Raw genomic sequence first — 18407 nt, forward strand, 5'->3', positions numbered from 1 at the left:
CGAGGCGTCCTGACGGGTCCTTCAGCTTCGCAAGCCAGCAGAGCGAGTGGTGGTCCGTGACTACACGGAACGGGCTCCCGTACACGTACGGACGAAACTTCGTTATTGCCCAGACGACCGCAAGGCATTCTTTCTCAGTTGTGGAGTAATTTTTCTCCGCCTTGGACAATGTCCGACTTGCGTAGGCGATGACTCGCTCGATGCCTTCTTGGACTTGGACTAGTACTGCGCCCAGTCCCGCGTTACTTGCGTCCGTGTGAATTTCTGTTTCCGCATCCTGGTCGAAATGTCCAAGCACAGGAGGAGTCTGGAGTCGTTGTTTCAGTTCGTCGAATGCCTGCTGTTGCTCCTCGGCCCATTCGAACTTCTCGGCGTCCTTCGTGAGAATCGTAAGTGGTGCGGAAATCTTTGCGAAATCCCAAACGAAGCGTCGATAATAGGCACAAAGTCCAAGGAATCTTCGCACGGCCTTATCTGTCGGCGCTGCATGGAAATGCCGCGACGGCGCGAGTCTTCTCGGGGTCTGGGCGGACGCCTTCGTTACTAACCACGTGGCCAAGGAACTTCAGTTCGTCATAGGCGAACCGGCACTTTGACGGCTTGAGTGTGAGTCCGGCGGTCTGAATGGCTTGAAGAACAGCTCGGAGTCGTCTCAAGTGCTCGTCGAAGTCAGCTGAAAATACTACGACGTCGTCAAGGTAGACGAGACAACTCTGCCACTTCAGCCCTGCCAGTACGGTGTCCATGACACGCTGGAAAGTTGCTGGCGCCGTGCATAGTCCGAAGGGCATCACCTTGAACTCGTACAGTCCATCCGGCGTGACGAAGGCTGTCTTCTCTCGGTCCCGTTCGTCGACCTCGATTTGCCAGTAGCCGCTCTTCAGGTCCATCGATGAAAAGTATCGAGTGTCGTCGATGCGGGGGAGTGGGTAGACGTCTTTCTTCGTAACCGTGTTGAGCTGCCGGTATTCCGTCCTTCTTCTTAACCAGCACGACTGGAGAGGCCCATGGACTGCTTGAAGGCATGGATTATGTCGTCATTCAGCATCTCTTGAACTTGCTGATGGATCACCTCCCTTTCCTTAGCGGAGACTCTGTACGGCGATCGATGCACAGGGCGCGCGTCGTCCTCGGTAACGATGCGGTGCTTGGCAACCGCGGTCTGGCGCACCTTCGACGACGTCGCAAAGCAGTCGCGGTATTCGGCGAGGAGGTTAACCAGCTGACGCCGTTTAGGGTCCGGAAGCTTAGGGTCAATGTCGAGCTGCGCTGGCGACGTACGGTCTTGCTGGGGCGGCGAGGATTCGTCAGTAATCGCGGTGATTTTGGCGGGGTTTCGGAGTTTCTCGACGTGGCCCACGGCTGCACCTTTCGTGAGGTGTTGCATTTCGTTTCGGAAGTTCGTCACGAGGGCCACAGTCCGCCCATCCTGAAGTTCAGCTACTCCCCTTGCGACGCCTATGCCTCTTCCCAGGAGCAATTGGAGGCTTCCCTCGAGAAGAACTTCGCCACAGGAAGCTTCATCGATCCCGACAAGTACGAAAACACTCGACCGCGGTGGTAGGTTTACGTGGTTTGCGAGGACTCGGACCGTGGGTGACGTCGCTTGGGGTTCCTCCGCTGGTGGAGCAGGTTTTCGTAGCGTCAGCCGGTTTGTTCCGAGGTCGATGACGGCGCCATACTCGCCGAGGAAGTCCATTCCGAGGATAACGTCCCTCGAACAGTCTTGCAGAACGACGAACTTGACAGGGCACGTTTCACCGTGGATCTCGACACGAGCAGTGCATCTCCCGACTGGTGTGATGAGATGTCCTCCGGCGGTTCGTATTTGGGGTCCTTCCCACGGCGTCATAACTTTTCGAAGGCGGCGGGAGAGCCTCCCACTCAAGACTGAGTAGTCTGCTCCGGTGTCCACGAGTGCCGATGCGCCGTGGCCGTCGATGACGACGTTTAGGTTGTTGGACACCGTTGCAGGGGCGTCGTAGCGATGCGCGGCGTCGGGAGAGTGGGAGCGCTCCGGCGTTCTTGGAGGCTCTTTACTCGGGTCGTCTTCGGCAACGGCACCTCCAGGCGTTGCCGCACTTAGTTTTCCCGACGAGAGAGGGGGGACAGGCTGTCACGGCGCGACCGACGGAAAGGCGACACGGAACGTCGGGGGGATGGAGAACGGGAACCTCGTGGTGCGGTGGGCGCTGGTGACGGAGGGCGACGGAGGTATTCCTCGATGTCCCTTGGTCGTTCTCCAAAACGAGGTCGACGGTCGTTTGGAGCGAATCCTCGCAGGCCGAGCTGGCGGTAGGGGCACCTCCGGTAAACGTGGTCAGCCTCCCCGCAGTGGAAGCACACCGGGCGTCCGTCATCCGTGCGCCACACGTCGGTCTTTCGAAGTCCACGCTGCTCTTGGCGCGGCGCGTACTGCGGCGAAGAGACTTCTCGTTGGGGTGCAGATGGGTACTGCCGAGCAATAGGAGGCTGCGGACGACGAACAACGGCAGCATAGGTCACAGCTGGTGGTTCCGGTGCGGCGTCGGCGAGAACGTCTGGCTGGAGCGCTTGCTGGACCTCTTCTCGAACAATTTCGGCGATCGAGAGTGAAGCTGGACGTTCGGTGGCAGGTATCAGCTTCTTCAGTTCTTCACGGACGATGTCCCGGACTATTTCTCGGATCCCTGGAATATTGGGGCTGAGGGCGCAGCTTGACGGCGTGGGTGCAGCGACGGCAGGGGCTCGATGAAAGTGAGCGGCTCGTGCTTGCAGGGCCCGTTCAATGTTGGTCGCCTCTGTTACAAACGTCTCGACGGTGGTCGGCGGGTTGCGGACGAGGCCTCCGAAGATGTCATCTCGTACGCCTCGCATCAGGATCCGCAACTTCTTTTCGTCGGTGGCTTCAGGGTCAGCGCGAGTGACCAGGCGCAGAACATCCTCGACGAAACTGGTGATGGTCTCGTTTGCGCCCTGGGTTCTCATTCGAAGAAGGTCCTCGGCCCCCTCCCGTCGATACCGGTTAGTGAAAGTTCGCCTCAACTCATTCTTGCAGGCGGTCCACGAGATCAATGATGTCTCCCGATTCTCGAACCAGTGCCTGGCCGTTCCATCGGCAGGCGCTGGTCCTCCGTCCATCGGTTGTGCTGGGCCACCCGCTCGTATTGTTGAAGCCAGTCCTCGACGTCTTCGTGGGCGTCCCCGTGGAATGGCGTCGGAGTCCGGGGTGCGACTGGTAGGTAGATGAAGGCAGGAGCCCCGGGGTCTGTGACTGCTGGCCGTCCATCGTCGGCTTCGTTGGCTGCTTGGTCCTGGGTGGCAGAAGTCCGTATTCCGGGTGTAGACCTTGGGTGCGGCGACTGGTCCGAGTTTCAGGTTCCGCGTCGGGTGGTCTTCTTACCGGGCTCGGAATGGGGCTTGCACTGCGGGCCCTGGGAGGGGAACGCTGCACGGGCATGCGCTACCCAGCACCTCCACCAAAATGTCACGGGTGGTGACCAAAAAAATAGGAAATAAACAGGAAGAAATAAACGTTTAATGTGGCGAACTTGTGCCAAAAAAATAAAAGGGGTACAACGATAATAACAGAGCGTCGCGGGCGTCGAAGTCGGCGGAGCAGCACATGCAGTCGAACGCTGGGGCGAAACTGAATTCGCTCGCCTGGCGGAATCCCTTATGTACCCTCGTGGGTGTCTGGATCGTTCGGCGTAGAAGGTTCGGTGTGTAGAACATTCTAACCTCGAATCAGCAAGACGGTTCTCGAATTCACTAGAACATCAAATTACACTGTCAACAAAAATGTGTAGTCGCGCCAGGAATCGAACCCTGGCCTTCTGCGTGGGAGGCAGGCGCGATAACCGTTAGGCCACGCGCGTGCTGCCTACTTGTCCAGCTGCGCGCGCGGCAGTATAGAGTGTTTTCACTGACGTAATCTCGTCCACCATTCTGTTGTTGTGAGCTGTCTGACGTGTGCCAAACTCGAGCATTCCAAGGATTTACATGCCTCCTCAAATGCGTAGAGCACCGCTGACATCATCTCAACCGGTTACGATGTAATCCTTCAATGTAGTAAATTTGTTTGAAAAAAGAAACTAACAACAAAATTGCGGATTGACGTCATGTGCAACAACCTATTGTCCTCTAAAAGAGTTGTACGGTTTGATTAGATCTGTTCAAGTCGATATTATTCTCGGGACCGAATCAATGGCTTGATGACTCTGTTTTAGATCATGAGGTGTTTCCTAAATGCTTTAACGTCTACAGAAAGGACAGGTCGTCATACGGTTGAAGTCCTTTTTACTTGTTGGGACACATTTGCAAAGTCATCAACTTGGTATCGCTTGGAAATTCTGTCGAGTCGTTGTGGTGAAGGGTAAGTCTGCCCGATAACACAAATTTTTATCTAGGGGTATTCTATATAGACGGCCAAATTCTTATTCTTCTAGTATAAACATTCTCAACGATCTAATTTCTAGTATTTCCAATGAGTTTGTGGTGCTCGGCGGTGATATTAATCTGCCGTGCGGCGGAGAAAAGCTCACCGGAGAAAAGCTCACCGCAAAAACGGCGGATGCGGAGAAAAGCTCACCGGCCTTTTGAGCGGATGCGGAGAAACGCTAACCGATATTTTTAACTTAGCGGATTCAGCGTCAAACGTTGCAATTTAACATAATTTGTACTTGTCGCTTCATTAAAAATATATTCACTTTTTTGTAATATTCTTGAAGTTCATTGGGCATATTTACTAATTTATTGACAACTGGCAGTGTGCTGTCAGTAGTTCTATCAATAAAGAGGTTTGTTCTTTGCAAGCTAGTATGAATAGCGGTGTGTGAACGGTTTCAGTCCAAATCCTGCGTAGTGCCTAATAGATAAGTAGGTGTTTGTTGATGTAATCAGTGTCGGCTTCGCTGTTTTTCTTCTGTTAATTTCACTAACAAAACTTTGCTTGCGACAACAGCTTCGTCCTTTCGTGTTTGTTGTCTTCACTCCGTCGTCGTCGTTTGAGCGGTTTTCATCATGTATAGGGTTTACCAAGTCGCCCGATTCATTACCTTACAGAAGACTAGTTCCTATATAGGTCACGAGTAGTGTGCAGCTCTGAAGGTCATGGGTGACTCGCCGTGGAAGGGTACTATCACACAAAGGCAACGTGTGGAAACACCAGCACGAACGGCTAAAAACGTGCTTCTCCGTGAAAAAAAAAAAAAAAAAAAAAAAAAAAAAAAAATGCGCTTCGATATCCGGTTGGTTTCATCCTGTTCTCAAAGGTTAACAAATGCTTCAAAGAGAATTTCAGGCACCGCGTTGTTGCGCATGCACTTTCGGATTTTCGGCATTTACAGTTTTGATTTTTAGGTTTTAGGCAGACATTATTCAGTTTTCGAACTTTTTCCTGTTCTTCAAGTTCATAAAGTGTTGAGTTGGGCTTTCGTTGCCTACAGAGTAAGCCACAGAAAACACTCGCCCGTAATTATTAATTTGGGAACGGTATACCAAATAAGCTTAAAAAAAAATACAAAACGTACATTTTCTTTTTTTACAAAGTTGACGAATTTTAATGATAATAAAATGATATATATTACGCATATCCAACAGCCTACATATAAAAAGAAGAAAAAAAATTGGTGAGCTTTTCTCCGCATACGCTCAATGGCCGGTGAGCTTTTCTCCGCATCTGCCGGTTTTGCGGTGAGCTTTTCTCCGGTGAGCTTTTCTCCGGTGAGCTTTTCTTCGTGATTCTAATCTGCCAGACATAACATGGAGTGAGGAAGGTTTTGCCTCTAGAACAATCACTCGACTGAATGAATATAAATATGAAGTCCATGGTTGACACTTTGGGGTTCACCCAACATGTCCGCGTGGATCGAACTAGGGTGCCTTCATGTGCGAACATCCTTAACGTGTTTCTGTGCGAGCATCCTGACATCGCTAAACGTATCGATGTCATACCCAATATATGCGATCGTGATGCTGTAATCGCGACGTTTGGTTTAAAAAAGAGCAATCACAAAGTTCAGTAGAAATCGAAGAATATTTTTGTACAAAAGAGGAAATTATGAGGGTATCAGCTCGGAGCTTTGTAATACCTTCCTTTCATTTGAATATGTCGCTGAAGAGATAGGTGTCCATAATCCGGCTTACAGAAAAGTGCATTCCTAATCTTGACTCAACTAAACTTCAAAAAGAAAAAAAAAAAAAATGAAAAAAACAAAAACGAAAGCCATGGATAAGTGGTACTGTGCTACACTTATCAAAAGTGTAAGTGAAACAAGGCTACTGAAGACAAAAACGTGCATGTATATATTGTGGATTAAATTAACCGACTTTGGAATTAAATTGGGTAGCGGTAGGGTCAAATTGAATGGCGCTTGAATTAAATTGAATGACGCTTGAATTAAATTGACCATCGTTTGGTCAGCTTTACTGAGTGACCAAGACCTATATTGGGCTTCCAATGCCCCTTGTGTGTCTATTGCGACTTACCTTTTGCTCGCAAACTCGTTCAACAACCTATCCTTCTTCGGAATGCGCGCACTGTTTCATTCTCAGAATCCTCAAACCGAGTTTTCCGCCAGGTAGAACCGTGTACCCTTCCCCCCTCCTGCTCTAGAGCTGTGCTCTAATTCGGTGATAGTTAGGGGGGGAAAACTTGCCAGGAGTGAGAGAGAAATCATGTTTCTCTTTTTAGACTTAGGCTAGGTGGCGCAAGCTACCGTCAGTTACAAACAGTATAGCCATTAACATTAATCCATCCATTTATAGCCACAAGTTGCTAAAAACGCTGCCTAGGTTGCGCGAGCCACCACCTAATTGAAAGAATTTATTCGCGGCCATATTTCCATTTATAAAACTGCTATGGTGTCATCATGTAAAAAATTAAGGAATCTAAATGAAAGACGCGGTTAATAATTATATTTGAAAGATTAACTGCTACAAATAATGATGAAAATTATGGTTCTATGTTGGTCAGTTATTTTGTATTTGACCAAAGCTGGCGGCTTAGGGCATATTCAATGCTGCTTGCAAGCAACACTGTGCGTGCCCTGCCGGATTGATTTATCGGTGAAGGATTTACGTTCGATTTCTGTGAAATTTCTTCGTGGCTTGGAAGGTATTTATATTTTTTACAGAGCCCCCTCAAACAACTAACCCAAATATTATCACGGAACACGAAATTCAGGTCAACGTGTCTCTTGATGTCTTAGAACCATGCACTTGGCTCCTATCTCAATAAGACAGTTAACTCGTTTCTACGTTTTAAACATCAGAACCGATCAGCTATAATAAGCTCGATCTCACCGAGAAGGCGTCCCTTACAATTGTGGGTCTAATCTAAAAGAACTACACTATCGCTACGACGTCAAGTACTGTCGACGTTCTCGAATGGCGCCCAAAACGTTCGTTCGTTACTGCTCTTCGTGTTTCTAAAGCCCCTTGAGCTGCTCCGGATGTTTTCGGGAGAAAATTCGTGTACATGTTGAGTGAAAGGGAGTAGCTACACGTAGCAGATAATATGGCAAAAAGCTAGCTGATTCACAGATACTACTGTGGCACGATACCTTCTTTAAAGTAGTACCTGACAAGACTTTCGGTTTTTTTAACGTCACATTTATATAGAGGAGCATACTCTAACGAATTACTAACTTTTAGACTCAACATGAAGAACATTTTAATGTTCTGAAACAAAGACAGCAATGCATGGGACGAAATGTCTTCAAGAGTTAAGCTTCCGTCAGACTCATTTGTAAGAGAAACCTTCTTTATTTTGGATCGCGACGTACAAATTCGCGTAGAGGCGAGACTGAAAGGTTGCCCGATAAACCTTACGAAGAAAGGAATCCTGTCGTGTTGTCAAAAAATAACAAAAAATCACTTCCCATAGTTGTGGAGGATCGAAGTACACTACCAATTACTGCACGCCACAGTGCATGACACTTCAGTGCATTGAGAGAGTGCTGCTAGATTGTACAAAGCTGACAGACGGTGACAAGAAAAAATGCATTGCATATCAACAGTTAAGTGTCAGAGGCGACTTTGAGGTCATCTGTGTGGATTTTGCATGACCCCTGTGAGAGACAGCAAAGAATGCTTTGTGGAATGCAAATCTCATATCCATATATGTTGTTCCCATTGGTATGGCTGTTTGACATCCAATACTGCTTGTGTAGTGGCTTGAAAGTGATTGTAGTGACCTATGTTGCGTTTGGGGGATGGACGAAGAAACTTTTCTGTGGAAGATGGAAATGAGAATTTGGGGAGAAGTGTATTAGGGCAAGCAATTTATTCGTAATGTTTTCTTTTATAAAAAAACATAGATTAGAATGTAGCCATTACCTGTATGTCATTTTGTGATTGGTTGTTTAGGACTTAATTGGGAGCATCAAACTGAACACAAGGCCAGTTGGGATTTAATTATTAAACAGGATCCTTGTTCGTGGTATGTGGAACAAAGGATGGCGTTGCAAACAAAACTAACACAAATGTTTGTTATCTCTCCCGTACAGTGAGAGTCTTTTGTCCTAAGATAACGTTGGCAGTCTATCTTTTGCCAGTTTTCAGGCCAGGTCCCTGCCTGTTCAACAGTTTGATTTCTGGCACAATTTCGTATCGGACTGACTCGGCTCATGGATTGCTCTTTTCAGAGTGCCGCGTTAGCCGACCTCAGCCATGTCGGACAGCGAGGGCAGCAACTACTCGGAGGACAACGAGAGCGAGCGCAGCTTCCAGGGGAGCGAGCGAGCTGAAGAGGAGGAAGAAGACGAGGAAGAAGCTCGCAGTGAAGCTGGCAGCGAGGCCGGCAGTGGCATCGGCGTGGCCGAGGCAGAAGAGGTTCCCGAAGGCGCCGAGGTAGTTTTCCCCTCCTGTTCTTTGAAGGATTGCGTGCTTAGAGTTTAGGAAGGTCGCGTTTGTCTTCAAAGCTTGCGTTTGCTTACGACCAAGTTCTTGCAATCTCTTACGTCGTGAGAACAGACTGGCATGCTGGCACCGTCCATGTGGTTGCTGCGGAACTGCATTTCACTAGAGTGAAGGTTTTTGTGGTATCTTCAAGATCAAATGTATGTATATGAGAAATGCTCGAGTATAACATTTTCAAAAGTTTTTTTTAGCCATTCAAAAAAGAATGATGTACGAAAGAAAGGGGGGTAAACATACAGAAATGCCAAGTGTTCGACCGGTCAAAAGTTGTGGGGGCGTTGTGATAAATCCCAAGATGTATCAAGGCACTCGGTCGTAAGCACTCGAAAGTCTGTGAACTGGCCTTTAGGGCATTGCAAAGCCCTTCATGTTTGCTAACATCATTTATGTTTATGCTCGTCAAGTTCAAACATATGCAAAACCTCCTTACCGCAAGCAGAAAGGTTGTTGTAACTCGGTATCTTTAGTAGTCAAGTCCTTATGCGTGATTTGCTCGGAATACGTACTGTGGCATTCCATGGGACAGGATTTCGCACATATTCCAACAGAGGGATGATATAGGCTGCAAGCACATGACCTTCACTTAGTGGGAGAACAGCTGCCAGTAACTGTGTTGCGACTTAAAGGAAAATCTTTTTGTTAACTTTGTACAGTGTGTACAAATGATACCATTAAACTCTCGCAAACAAGCACTTGTAAGTGCCCCTGTTTTGTGTCTTAGCTTTGACTGACCTGTTTGTGCCCTAAGACGCTTTTATGCATCCTAATCGTACGGAGAAAGTCAAGTCGGAAAGCACAGAGCTCCTCCATCCATTAAGGCGACGGCTTTTGCGGCAACCCGATTGCTTATTTATTGTCTGTAACTGCACTAACCAAAGCTGTGCGGTTGCATAGGGGGTAGGCTATTGCCAAGTGAGAGGCCAGTGATTCCATCGCTGCCGAGGCACCCAATCTTCTGGAAAGACAGCTGGCCATGTTATTAGAGTCTCCGTTAAAACACTTGGTGACACTGTAGGCTTCTATAAAAGAAAGGTAAGCGTCGCGTGCCTCCAGTCTTGTTTTCCTCCTACTTTAAACCGGAGTCAAAGGGGGATGCATTCGTTCTGGATGCATTCGGAAGAGGCACCCTGCAGTTCTCGTTTTGTCAGCGATGGGAACATGCAACACCTCTAGGAGGCGCGCCGCTCCACCTTGGCAGCTGGTCGGAAGCGCCACCAGTGACAGCACTCACATTATGCCGCAGACTGGAACCCTGTCCGCTCCGTCCTATTCTAATGCGCCCGCAGCGTTTTCTGCGCCTTCCCAAGGCTGTGCTTCTTGGTCTAACTCCGGAGTAAAGGTTTGGCACCTTGACATTCGAAACATACCCGTGTCCAGCGTTGCTCTGTGTGTTTTCCGTCATTCGACCCGCGGAAGTTACTCGGAGCTTCTGTTCACTCGCGTGTCCCGCAGTTGTGAGCAGCAACGGCGGCAACATTCCGCCGTGTTTTTCGCTCATCTGCTCTGGAAGAGGCACCTACAAATCGTCTATGTGCTTGAAAGGTTCCGAAATGGGACGAAATTCGCCGGTGCCAGTAAATAAAGAGATCTACATGATGAGTACTTTTTATTCCCCTTATCAACAGATTACTCTTCGCTCGTTGGGGGATCAAGTAGGCAAACTGGGATTGAGATGATTGTGGCACATTTGTCCAGCACTTGAAGGGGATCTTTGCTCTTGATTTCCAGGTTTTGCATAAATGAAGTTAGTGCCGACTATGCCCCCAAACGTTTTGTATAGTGTGTGCTCAGGTAAGCTGACATTCATTAGAAGCAAAGGTTGGCTGCTACGCAAGATGTCTGTGTCAGTCCGGTTGCATTCAGTTCGAAATGCTTTTTCTAGGAGCCGCACTGTGGCGCTCCCGTCTTATCACACACTTTCAGTAGTGTAGGAAACTGATGAATGTCACCGGTTTCTCAGGAGGACCCAGAACCGGAGGAGGAGCCAGAGGGAGAGAACCTGGACGAGGATGAGTATGACGAGGAAGAAGAGGAAGAAGACGAGGATGAGGAGGCACGGCGCAAGCGGCGCAAGAAGGCCCGCTTCGGCGGATTCATCCTGGACGAGGCGGAGGTGGACGACGAGGTGGAAGATGACGAGGACTGGGAGGAGGGGGCAGAGGACATGATAGACCCCCATCGCCAGACCGAGGAGGCCTCCTCCAAGGAGCTGCACTCCCACCGCAGGCTCCAGATGATGCTCACGTTAGTCTTCGTCTCGTTTATTTGTTCATTTATTTCTGAGTATTGGCAGCCTATGTATGGGCTGTTATGTGCCATTCATACCTAAGCTGACAGTTTAGCGGAAGCTACGGGCCAACTGGACCAATTGTGCGTTATCTTTCCCTGCTTGATCACGTTCTCTCCTGCCCATGCCCACGCTCGGGTGATGAAGGAGAGGTGGTCGTTGGGTTCAGTGAGTGCGTAGCTGCCATCTCACTGTACGCTTAGGGGTGATTAAAGTACAGAAGGAGGGTTTTGTTCTTAGAAAATAAATATACCTTCGGCATCTCCATAGATGCATTTTCATAAAATAAATAAATTTCAAATAGAAAACACACTGTATGCAGAAAGCACACATTCAAAAGTATGCAACAAATAAAGAACAATAAACAAAGCAAACAAAGAAGTTCCCTAAGGTGCGCCCTGGCATGCAGCGTGCAGCTTCGAAGAGGTGTATAGAAACAACAATACGATAAAAGCAAACTTTAGCTGTTTGGCCAAACACACACACATATCCATACATACATACATTTGTTGTCCCTCTTACGCCGTCTTGTTTCGCGGAGCAGGTCCCAGAAAGAAGACGAGATCGAGGACTACTACCGGCGCAAGTACGCGGACACGACTGCGACCGAAGGTGGCTACCGTGAGGCCGACGTGGAGCTCTCGGACGAGATCGCCCAGCAGACTCTCCTGCCAGGAGTCAAGTGAGATAGCCTCTCTTGGGTTTCTAGGTAGTTTCTTGGGGGCAAGTCTGGAGCATGAAGGCGGCAACTACCCTTTTGACACTCCTCCAGGGACCCCAACTTGTGGATGGTCAAGTGCAAGATTGGGGAGGAGAAGTCCACGGTGCTCCAGATGATGCGCAAGTTCATTGCCTACCAGTATTCGGAAGAGGTTCGTGATCCGTCCTTTGGTACCTTTGCCAGATGCTGGTTTTGTCTGCCGGTTTCCGTTGTTAGGCTTTTCCGACGTAAGCTTTCAAGAGCCCCAATGCAAGTGAAGCTTGCAGCTTACAAAGCTTAGTCTGATATTGTCTTGAGCAGAATTATGCAAGCTTTTCAAACCCGCAACCCCTAAAATATTCTAAGGCCTTCCGGCGATCACCTCCCCCCCCCCCCCTCCCCTTAGAGCAGTATCAAAGCTATCAGTGGCTTGACTTAGGCCCCTGCGACCCCCCCCACTTAGGCCCCCGCGACCCCCCCCAAAATAGAGATTGTATATGACATGTAATGGTATAACTGTTGCATTGCAGTTCTTGATGTTTTCTCGGTGCCTTGTTATGTTTATGCATTCTTCACTCCTGGTTGGATTCAGATGAGTTTATACTATTGAATAGTAAACATGAATAAGAATACTGATTTCCTTTCTTCCTCGGAGTGATGACATCTTTGCGTGCTCTCTGAGCTTGTGTTCTGGGACCTTTTGGCGTGGCCGTCGCCGTGCCCAAGCGTCTCCCCAACGCCCCAACTCTTGTCCCTCTTCCCGCAGCCGCTCCAAATCCGGAGCGTGGTCGCCCCAGAGGGGCTGAAGGGCTACATCTACATCGAGGCCTACAAGCACACGCACGTCAAGCAAGTCATCCAGGGCGTTGGCAACCTCCGCATCGGTCTTTACCAGCAAACGGTACGCTCATCTAGCTAGGGATTTTTTATTCACTTATCACGAGAAACCACTTTGTTGCTAGTCCTGCAACCAGCAGCAGTGTTCGGAGAAGTATTTACGAGATGGCCTAATATGTTGAGGGATTGAATGTCGAGTTCTGCTGGAGATTGTACCTGTTTTTACCTATAAGGAAAGCTCCCAAGTCAGATATTGGTGTAGTTCTGCAGTGTGGTGGTGAGATTTTGGCCTTCTCTAAATAAGCTCGAAAGGTTACCAGACACGTGTAATAACCTGTTACCCCTGTCCATTACCCATTTACAAGGTTAGATTCTCGAGTATGGAAATGTTATTGTCCATTCACTTTCGAGGTACGGTAAGGAACATAGCTAATAAAAATTAAGAGCTAAGCAGAAAAAAATTTAACATGCCGGTTTCTTCGCAGCACATGTTTTACGAGGTAGTTATTTTCTTGACCCCAGTTGCTGGAATTGCGGTGCATGAATGTCGCGTTGTTGCGGAGTGCTCCGTGGGTGTGGAGGTTGAAATAAGCTGTAGCGCTTCCTACACAGGTCTAAAAAGTTTGATTGTATTGAATATTTGTTTAAATAGGAGAATATATTCACTTTTATTATTTTATATGATTTGTGCGGCACTAGCATACATGCAAGGTGAAACCCATATCTTTTATTTTTGTATCGAGGAATGGATTCGAAACTAGCCACAATGGCTAAGGATTCAGATGCAGTATGCAGTGCTTTTGATGTTTGCTGAAGATGAATAGAGATTGATTGCTTGATTGATTGATCCCGCGGCGTTTTTCAGATGGTTCCTATCAAGGAAATGACGGACGTCTTACGCGTCACCAAAGAGCAGGCCCAGTTACGTCCCAAGCAGTGGGTCCGCCTCAAGCGGGGCATCTACCGCGACGACCTGGCCCAAGTCGACTACGTAGACACTGCGCAGAGCCAAGTCAACCTCAAGCTGCTTCCCCGCGTCGACTACACCCGGCTCCGCGGTGCGCTGCGGCCCGCGGCCGGCGAGTCCGAGAAGCGCAAGAAGTCCAAGCGCCCCGCCGCCAAGCTCTTCGACGTGGACGCCATCCGCGCCGTCGGCGGAGAAGTCACCACGGACGGCGACTTCCTCATCTTTGAGGGCAACCGCTACAGCCGCAAGGGCTTCCTCTACAAGGCATTCGCCATGTCCGCCATCATAGCCCAGGGCGTGAAGCCCACGCTCTCTGAGCTTGAGAAGTTCGAGGAGCAGCCGGAAGGGTTGGAGCTGGAGCTGGGGGAGAGTCGGAAAGAGGAGCAGGGCCACTCGTTTGCTCCGGGCGACACCGTGGAGGTGGCCGAAGGAGAGCTGGTGCACCTGCAAGGCAAAATCATCTCCATCGACGGCAACAAGATCACCATGCTGCCGCGCCACGAGGACTTGACGGAGCCGCTGGACTTCCAGGCCCACGAGCTCAAGAAGTCCTTCAAGATGGGGGACCACGTCAAGGTGATCGCCGGGCGTTTTGAGGGAGACACCGGGCTCATCGTGCGGGTCGAGGACAACATGGTGGTGCTCTTCTCGGACCTCACCATGCACGAGGTGGGTCTCTCTCTTTCATTCTGTGATCTAGAACAAATCTCTAACGATATACAGTCGCCGACCGATTTCTAGGACACTGATAATTCTGACTTGTTTGATATTTCAGATTTAAAGGAGGGACTGTGACCTACCTGATAGAAAAAGTGCATATTCACAAATAGATTGAAGTCCGGAAGTTTGATTTTTCAGACAAAATCATTGCGAGTTACCAGCGGGAAACACTACCGAGAAGTGTTCATTTTGAATTTCATTTTTGGTGCAGATGGATTGAATTGGATTGGTTTGGCAGCGCTACTTGAGTACTGCGAAGTCCTACCGCTAGGAGAAGCTGTACGGCTTTTCTTTCTCTTGCTGCGAATCATTATCATCATCATTGTCGTTACCATTTTGCTTTGTTCATTTGCCATTGCAGTCGTGGATTTGCGCCCCTCATATCGATTTCATCTCGGTGAATCCCGTTTTTGGACTACGCTAGCTTGGACGTCATTGCCCCATCTGTTTTTCCGCCACTGCGATGTGTCGTTAAGAAGTGCAGGAAGTACTCGACCTTAACGCTAGAAAAGAGGGGAGCGATTCTCAAGCTAATAGAAAGTTGCTGAACGCAAACAGAGGCGTAATTTGAAAAAAGACAAGCAGGCGTAACCTGAACCACGGCACTATTTGCGGCTTTTTTTTAGCCTACGCAGACGTAATAAAGGCAAGTTTTTTAATCCGCTGATTTTTTATGCTGCTCTATTATTTGGACATTTTCTCGATCCCTGCAAAGTCTGAAAAATCGGTCAGCGACTGTAAGCCATTGGTGCCTTTGTACAGAGCGCGACACTGTTAGCGCGAACAAGCGATCGCCGATTTTTTCAGTTTTTCTCTTTGAAACCAAGGGATGTCATCCAAGTTATTATTTCTACGGAAAGAGCTAGCTTAGTTTTATACTGTAGGCGATAAATCAATCAATCAATCAGCGTTTATTTCAGCTTGAAATACAAACTGAGGGTGGCAAGAAAAAAGCAGTGTCATCCACTGCTTGACGGGCCTCGCCACCCTTACAAGTCAGCAGTGTAAACGCGGTAAAAAATAATATATATATACAAAATAAACAATACAGACAAAATGAGAAGTACAGACAAATTATAGAAAAGCGTTCCTAAGGACAGAAGAAGACATACCATTCAAGTGATCACATAGAGGAGTATTCAAAAACTTAGGCAAGATATATCGCAACATTGTAAAGCCATAGTTCGTTCTACATCTAGGTAAAACAAAGCTGTCTTTTTTTCTGGTTGCATAAGGCGTATTGTGGGGCACAGTAGAAACAATACGTGAAAGAAAATTATCGTTTTTAGCTATACTATTTTTGTAAAAACACGCGAATCTATATTCAAATAAATTATATACAGGCACAATTTTAAACTGCGAGTAAGCCTGCCCGGTTGGGGAATTATATGGAGCTTTTGTAATAGCACGTAGCATTTTCTTTTGCAAGATCAGAAGCTTCTGAATATTGGATGTTGTGGTATTACCCCAGACAAGAAAACAATAGCTTAAATATGAATAAAAGAAAGCGTAATACAAAGTAAGTTTAGTTTTTTCAGGTAGAACGTACTTATTACGCGAGGTTATTCCTACAACCTTAGAAAGGGCAAGACAAACCTCGTTTATGTGGGCGTCCCATGTCATCGTTGCGGTAAAACTTACACCGAGGGATCTAAACGTTTCTACATACTCGATAATGGTGTCACTCAAAACTAAAGGCGGTGGGTGCATTACAAGCTTTCCTTTAGGACGAAATATTACAGCTTTAGTTTTTTCTTTGTTGATTTTCAATGAGTTGACTAATGACCACCGTGATAATAATGCCAATACTCGGTTAGCAGTGCCAGTTAGTTGTTCAACGTCAGAGGAGGAAAAGAAAAGGCTCGTATCATCAGCGTAAATAACGTACTTTACAAGGGTACTAATATTGGAAATGTCATTTATATATATATTAAACAAGAGTGGTCCAAGGATGCTACCCTGAGGGACACCATTAAAAATTTGAAGGGAATCGGAGCGAGAGTGGTTTATTACAACATATTGTAATCGTGAGCTTAAATATGATTTTATAAGGTTGAGGGCGTGTCCTCGTACGCCGTAGTGCTCGAGCTTAGCGATAAGTATTTTATGATTTACAGTATCGAATGCCTTACTAAAGTCAATAAAAATGCCAAGAGTAAGACGTTGTGATTCAAAATTGTTCAAAATATATTCTTTTTGGGCAAGCAAGGCGTGTTCCGTTGATCTATTTTTAGTAAACCCATATTGGCAATCGGATATTACAGAATGCTTTAAGAAGAAATGATTGAGGCGGCGATGAATTATTCGTTCTAACCCTTTAGAAAAAAACGGAAAAAATGTCGTGCTCGCTAATACTATTTAGAAGTAAAATGCGAAAATGCGCCGATGTCGTGTTCGCGCTAACAGTGTCGCGATGTGTACATGCGCTGACCTTAGATTGGTTAAGTGCGCACATATTCAGAGTTTGCAACGTCGCCACAGGATAGCACCACAGCTCCACTGGTTGTAGAAATCGGCTGGGGAACACCTTCTGCAAGTGCTGACAGATGGCGGCGGGGTGCATATTTGAAGAGGCGATGCGATAGGGCATAACTGGATTGGCTGGTTATAGGAAGCGTCGCTGTGACGTAACACCTAACAACCGAAGATCGCCAGTGACGTCCCCCGTGTCACCGGGTTGCAAGCGCACAGTGTCGTCGCCCTTGTATGCACAACCTGCATGCACAACAATGAAATGGCTCCGTTGTTCTCCACACATCGCGTGCACGTCCTTCATGGACGCGCTAAGTGACCTGATCTGCTTGCACCAGGGAGAATAGGGATCTCGGAAATGTTTATTCTGCGGAAAAGTGCTGAAAGGCTGCATTCACCGTGCTTTGTTGTATATAACTGCCGCGCAAAATGCTAACATATTTTTTGGAGAATCGGCGTAGCAGAAACAGCGATTTCAGACCATTTTCTTTTTTTGTGTATTGTGTGTTGCTTGAGCTGCGCAAAGTGATTTGTACCACTGCCGACGGGGCTCGTCAAGCATCTTGAAGCCTTTTCCCTGCCGCTTCATTATTTCCTAAAAATAGGAGTAAACATTATTATAATTAATATTATTATTCCTAATAAGTCAGAAGGGGAAAGCTGGTTAGCGGCATTTCGGCCTGTGGTTGTGATACGTGTCCTTTTTATAGTATTTGAGGCCGCTGGACCGTGAGCCGCTTGTTGTCGACTGGTGTAGAGGTACAAGGAAATAATGAATGAACAGGACAAGGGGCGACTCATGCACATTTCTTCAAATAGGCGCACATGTGGTTCCTTTTACCTTTTGTTTGTGCATTCTTTATACACTTCCAGCCACCAAATGTTCTGACTGCCTCCAACCAGTTCTTCATTTCGTTTGTTCCCCAGTTTTAGGACGCATAAAAAAGTCTTGCCGTGTCGTTACTTGCTCGGAACTCCCCTATATTTTCCTCAAGGATTGACGAGAACCTTAACGGTTGTCATCTGTGCTACCAGACTGGCATATTGTTTGGGGGTTAGTTCCCTCCACACGGGAAGTGACGGCAGCTTGCGTGCCCCGCCTTCCCTTTGTGCAGCTCAAGGTGCTGCCACGTGACCTCCAGCTGTGTGCGGACATGGCCACGGGGGTGGACTCTCTGGGGCAGTTCCAGTGGGGGGACCTGGTGCAACTTGAGTGGGTGACCCTTTGCCTTCCCGCAGCTTTTGCCTTTCTCGACGGCCGCAGTGGTGTAGCCAGGAACTTTTTTTTTTTTTTGGGGGGGGGTGGGTTGGTCTTTGTCTCGTCTTTGTGTGTAGTAGCCAATGCACTGTTGATTTTATGGACGGACATGGCCATTCCCAGCTCCTCTGTTGGCTAGAACAATTCGGTAGTTATTCAATATTTGTCTTCCTTTTCTAAAAAGAAAGAAAGAAAAACGTGATTGTTTTGGTGGGGTTTTGACTCCAAATCCCGCAGATCGAGAAGTGCGTCAGAATTGATCAAA

General features: G+C 47.8%; 1 protein-coding gene across 1 annotated transcript in view; it reads left to right on the forward strand.

Moving 5' to 3' along the window:
- Window positions 1–7010: 7010 nt before the first annotated feature.
- Window positions 7011–18407, forward strand: part of LOC121835331 (transcription elongation factor SPT5-like) — a 33620-nt gene continuing 22223 nt past the window's right edge. Inside the window, 8 exon segments of the mRNA XM_042289422.1 lie at window positions 7011–7096; window positions 8628–8832; window positions 10862–11145; window positions 11733–11870; window positions 11961–12060; window positions 12655–12789; window positions 13591–14361; window positions 18000–18097. Of these exon segments, the coding sequence (XP_042145356.1) occupies window positions 8653–8832; window positions 10862–11145; window positions 11733–11870; window positions 11961–12060; window positions 12655–12789; window positions 13591–14361; window positions 18000–18097 (1706 nt within the window). The 5' untranslated portion in view covers window positions 7011–7096; window positions 8628–8652.

This window comes from Ixodes scapularis, unplaced genomic scaffold, assembly GCF_016920785.2.
Source record: "Ixodes scapularis isolate PalLabHiFi unplaced genomic scaffold, ASM1692078v2 PGA_scaffold12__126_contigs__length_90152505, whole genome shotgun sequence".
Lineage (NCBI taxonomy): Eukaryota > Metazoa > Arthropoda > Arachnida > Ixodida > Ixodidae > Ixodes > Ixodes scapularis.